The following is a 5,664-nucleotide window of genomic DNA, read 5'->3' as shown; positions in this document are numbered from 1 at the left end:
GGGAAAAAAAGAGGCAAACCAAGAAACAGACTCTTAATTACAGAAAACAAATTGAGAGTTGTTGGAGGGGAGGTTGGGGGAATGGATTAAATGAGAGATGGGTATTAAGGAGGGCACTTGTGGTGAGCACTGTTTGTTATATGCAAGTGATGAATCTCTAAATTCTACTCCTGAAACTAATGTTACACTCTATGTTAACTAACTGGAATTTAAATAAAGTCTTGAAACTAAAGAAAAAAAGAAATTGAAGGACAAATCTAAATGGTTTTCAGGGGAGAAATGGAATGGTCTTTCATATGTAGAGTCGACCAGAAGTTATTATCAAAGATTCAGGTCTCATGGAAAAATTTACATTAAAGGATTCAGGAGCATGCTAAGAAATTCAAAACAAATCAAACAAAACCTCTTAGAGTAAGGAGGCTGTGTCACACACTGAAGTGCTTACACTTTCCCTCACTCGGGCTGCAACCTGTATTGACTCTGTTTGGTCAAGCTGATGCTGTTTGTATTGCAAATACAATGCTGAAGAATTTTATTTTACTGATTTTTATTCAATTCTGGGCAGTAAGAAATGTATTTCCCTTGCCATATGCTAACAGTTCAGATATAACATCTTTCCATAAAGTTTACTGATCCATTGATACATTCTCAGAAATTCTCTTCCAGCTCTTCCTTCCAATGGTTCCACTCTTTGTTTTGAACGAAGTCCCAGGAAAACGAATTTACTTAGCAACCTATGGTCAATGCTGTGTCTGAGAAAAGTTCATTTTCTACATGCTTTGCCCTTGACCCCAAGATACGAACGCGAAAGAGAGACGGGAAGGGAGAGCTAGGGTCCTCCCGTGTCCCACCCTCTCTGTGCTACTCCAGTTTCCCAAGAGTTCCATAGACCTTCCTTGCTTAGCCCGGATATAGAGAGAGTGAAGAGACTATATCCAGTTAAAAACAAACATAATGGCATGATCAGAAAACAGATCTCATCGGATTTACTTAGGATATGAAGCGAAACTTTGATTGTACCTTCCCTTAGTGGTCCATTCCCAAGATATGGCAGACTTTGGGGACACAGCAGCTCCCATAGCAGAGATGATGCAACTGGTTCAGGGAACTTTTATTGACTTGAAGACCCTGAACACATTTTACAGTGAGTGAGGATTCCACAGTTTCTTCTTGGAAGAAAAGAAACAGTAAACCCAAATGACTGTTGAAAATTCTGACCTGTTGTGCACGTGAAGGTGGCCAGATTAAGGGGAGGGGTGGAACCCGACCAAGTTGGCTTAGTTTTGCTGTAGCTCTTTGTGCCATCTTTAAAGAAGAAAGAGCCTGTTAGAATGTAAGTTGACAGCCCCCAATCGTTTTCTGTTCTTTCGACCCGACTTTTAACAAGGTAAAGAGAACACAAATTATTTTAAATGGAATTACAATAAATTCTATATTGGACTCATGGCCAGGATGAACACGATCCTCATCTTTGTTGGATGATGGAGAAGACCTAAGAAGAGATCATTCATGTAGAGATAAACTTAGGTTTTGCAACTGGATCAAAATATACTCATGTAAGTAGAACATGGGACAGAGATGCTTTAGCAGCGGAAGAAAGGGAAAAAAAGTAGCACAGAATTCAACTCACATCCCTGTCCACACCTTTGCTAAGGGAAGGTTATCATAGGTTGTGTTGACATTATGATATTATCCTGGTGCTCTGAACATGAGGGCTGGTTGTGTTCCCCGCTCTGTGTGGTTTGATCTTTAAGGAGCACTGCATTCTATTCTAAACACCACATCCCGCAGGGAAACAGAAATTAAAATGTGCATGGAAGGCTTGGGTCAGTTTAGAAACTATAGCTAACAAGGGATTGTCCTAGAGTTTTGGGCAACTGTCAAATGGAAGAGTGAGATGTAGTGTATGAAGGACCCTGAAGAAGTTCCTAGACTCTTGAAGAGTCCTCAGCAAGGGGTGAGTGTGGGGTGGACAGTCTGCCTGGAAATCCTCCCTTTCTCTTTAATTCCCTGAAGCAAAGGATATAATGTAAGCTGCATTACTGGCCTCAGGGGGGCCTCACCAAAGTCGAATGATACATTTCAGATTGGAAAACCGGGGGAAAAGCGTCTAACGTAAGTTTGGTGTTGGGCTCCTATCATTCTGGGCTAAGAAAACTTTTCAAAAGAAAGTATAAGTAGTTTTCTGATCCCTGATGTACACCTTCCCCTTGTTCTAAGTGGATGCGAATTCTGAGAGAGAAAGATACAGCTTTAGTCGCATTGAACACACAAAGCAACTCAGGTTCGAAGAGATCAGCTGACTTAACCCAGTGCACCCTTATGGGGGGTGACAAAGGAAATGTGGAGGGTATATGGGTGGGATGATTTAGGCTCTTTTCCAGATTTCTTCCCTGTGCATTTCCATGCAGGTGATACTCAAGCTCAATAGTCTATTATCCTACGGGCTTCCCATTAGTGGCCTTTGGCTGTAACCTCAACATCAGGAGTAGGCCGCCAAACAGGCATCATCCTGTACTCACAGTGGAATGAGTTTTGCATCTCTTTGAAAAGAGTAGAATTGTGGACACGCAATTTCTGCAGTGTGACGAAGGAAAGAGCACAGTCTGTTGGGGCACGCACACGTGCAAAGCCCACCCCTGCCGGTCACTAGCATCGTGAACGTGGGTTGAGCTTCAATTTTCCTCCTATGTGAATTGACATAATCATAGTCAGCTTGCAGGCTTATTAAATGAAGTATGTAAGGCAAAAATACGAACACTTATTATACCCTTGTCAAGGTGCCCAATGAGACTCTCATAAGTAGTTTGCAAGCTCAATACTTTGCAAGCTTTCTCTCATGTTATCCTCACAGCAATTTACAAGGTAGGTGTTACTATTATTATTCCTGTTTCACAGATGAGGAAGAGTAACTTTCCCAGGGTCAGAGGGACCCTGCCTTTAGGCTTGGGTTCTAATTCCAAAGTGTGTATATCCCAAAAATGAGTGGCTGCTCACTCTCTCCACCTTGCCTCACTTCCACTCTCCTGCATCATTACCCCAGGTGTGGGCTCACCTGGGGAACTCAAGCAAAGTTCACTGAAGTGAGAGTTCTTGGACATGTCTTCTGGAAGCTCTCTGCCATCAGTCATGCGACCTTGAGAAAGCTGCTTCTATTTTCCAGGTTTCTGGTTTCTCATCTCTGTATTGATGGATTTCTGCAGACTCTTAGAAGATGAAGGCTTCAGATCTGATCTTTTGCACTGGTCTATACTTCACTTTTGTTTCCTTGGCCACAACATGCAACTAAGTCATATCACCCGTGATGCTCTCCCAGCCACTGGTATATTTTTTCTGTGTCCCGTTTTTGAAGATATGTTCAGCAAATCTGTTGTGACTCCTCTGCTCTTCTTCTAGAGGAAACGGGAACCAGTCAATGGCCGGTGACAACTACACAAGGGTTACAGAGTTCATTTTGGCAGGTTTGAGTGACAACCCCCAATTGCAGGCCTCCCTCTTCCTGCTCTTCCTGAGTTTCTATGTCATCAATCTAACCGGAAACTTGGGTATGATTATTCTGATTCGGATTGATTCCCGCCTTCACACACCCATGTACTTTCTCCTCAGCCACTTGTCCTTTGTGGACATGTGCTTCTCCTCTGTTGTGAGCCCCAAGATGCTCACGGACGTCTTTGCGAAGAGGAAGGCCATCTCCTTCTTGGGCTGTGCTTTGCAGCAGTGGTTTTTTGGGTTCTTTGTGGCAGCAGAGTGTTTTCTCTTGGCGTCCATGGCCTATGACCGCTATGTGGCCATCTGCAACCCGTTATTGTATTCTGTTGCCATGTCCCAGAGACTCTGTATCCAGCTGGTGGTTGGTCCCTATGTCATCGGGTTCATGAACACCATGACCCATACAACAAATGCATTTCGTCTTCCTTTTTGTGGCCCCAATGTCATTAATCATTTCTTCTGTGATATGTCCCCCCTGCTTTCCCTTGTATGTGCTGACACAAGGCTTACTAAGTTGGTAGTTTGTGTCGTGGCTGGAGCTGTTGGAGTCTTCAGCGGTCTGACTATCCTGATCTCCTACATTTACATCCTTGTCGCCATCACGAAGATCCACTCTGTGGATGGGAGGCGCAAAGCCTTTTCTACCTGCCCTTCTCACCTGACGGCCGTCTCCATCCTGTATGGTACTCTTTTCTTTATTTATGTACGACCTAGAGCAAGTCTGTGTCTGGATCTCAAAAAAGTGGTGTCAGTGTTTTACACTGCAGTGATCCCCATGTTGAACCCACTTATCTACAGCTTGAGGAACAAGGAAGTCAAAGATGCCATCCACAGGGCTGCTGCTAAGAGGAAGTTTTGTATGGCCTAAATTCTTATGTCGTCAGGAAATTGGGAGACATTTCTAAACAGACAGACTAATTGTGTGGATTCCTAAGATTCCAGGCCATCTGTAAGTGTTGGGGGCTGGTTGGCATTCATTTACCCACTCATCTATCCACTTATTCATTTACTCAGTCAATATGGATTGATTAAGCTCTGTATGTGATTTTTTTCCTCTGTAATATACCAATATTATAGTTCACATCTACCGTGTATTTAATTTTGCTTCTCTCAGACACCTCACAATCCAATTATTTTCAAAAAACCTTTATTATTTAATTTCAATTATTGTGTTTTGTTTTGTTTTTTATTCTGCTGATATATTTTCTCTCCCTACTGACTCCTTGATATGTGCAGTCCTTTGGGTTTTGCACTCCTACGTAGCTCCCATCAAAGGAATCTATTTAAAAAGGATGTAGAATTTTATGCTTAACCTTGTAATACACTAGTTTTTTGTTTTTTTTTTTTTTTTTTTGGAGTGACCTTGACACGAAGAACTACATATATCTCAGGGCCTAGAGATGGAATTGTGTTCAACTCTGACAGGTGGGTGGTTCACAGGGGCCATTTATAGTAACAGAGACTTCTGCTTCACTCTAATGCACTGAACACCAAAATAAGCTTCTGACAGAAGGTGCTAAGACTACATTTTTTTAGAACTCAATTTTCTGGAAGGTGTTGAGAGTATTATTACCTAAACTTCTGCAGGTTGGGATTTGATCGTGCATATGATGCTGCCAAGAATGTACAGAGAAATGCCATAGGTGAAGTTGGGCTCTCAGTCTAGATCTATCTGTTTCTCTTAAGGTCAGTAGGTTTGTAGCATCACAAGGGGGTTCATAGAGGCAGCTCAATTTGATGGTTATGAATTAAGGGCAAGATAAGTGCTGGGAAGACGTCAGGTCTGAGCACTGTGATGTACCATCGCTGCATATGAAGAATGGGCTCCCATGCCAGGGCCTTTATGTCCTCTCACAGACCCAACAAAGTGACTCAATTCTATCTTATCTTTTCTTGACATAGCTATATCTCTGGACTTTGAAATGAAGACACAAAAAGCAGAGAGCTTCATGGAGGAAATGGATCAGCATTCCTAGATGGCCTTGTAGCCTCAGGGCTAAATCCTTTTGGAAATGTCCTCAGAATTTTAAGGAACTCCTACATCCAACTATTTGCCTAAAATGAATTTAGCAAAGTCGATTAAGAAGCTTTTAATGAGAGCCATGGTCTGTCTCCTGGTTATATAGATAGACAACTGTTCTAAACTTTTGTGTACTTTTCCACATACAAAGTGTG

At 42.3% G+C, this 5,664-nt stretch overlaps 1 protein-coding gene across 1 annotated transcript; it reads left to right on the top strand.

Moving 5' to 3' along the window:
• Window positions 1-3,415: 3,415 nt before the first annotated feature.
• Window positions 3,416-4,357, top strand: LOC124506135 (olfactory receptor 1009-like). The gene has a single exon (XM_047072150.1). The coding sequence runs from the start codon at window positions 3,416-3,418 to the stop codon at window positions 4,355-4,357; it is 942 nt and encodes a 313-aa protein (XP_046928106.1).
• The last annotated feature ends 1,307 nt before the right edge of the window (window positions 4,358-5,664 follow it).

This window comes from Lynx rufus, unplaced genomic scaffold (assembly GCF_022079265.1).
Source record: "Lynx rufus isolate CCGP_SWC_20201006 ecotype Redwood Valley unplaced genomic scaffold, mLynRuf1.p SCAF_9, whole genome shotgun sequence".
In the NCBI taxonomy this organism is placed as follows: Eukaryota; Metazoa; Chordata; class Mammalia; order Carnivora; family Felidae; genus Lynx; species Lynx rufus.
Note: the sequence above shows the minus strand (reverse complement) of the source record. Positions and strands in the feature narration are given on the sequence as shown.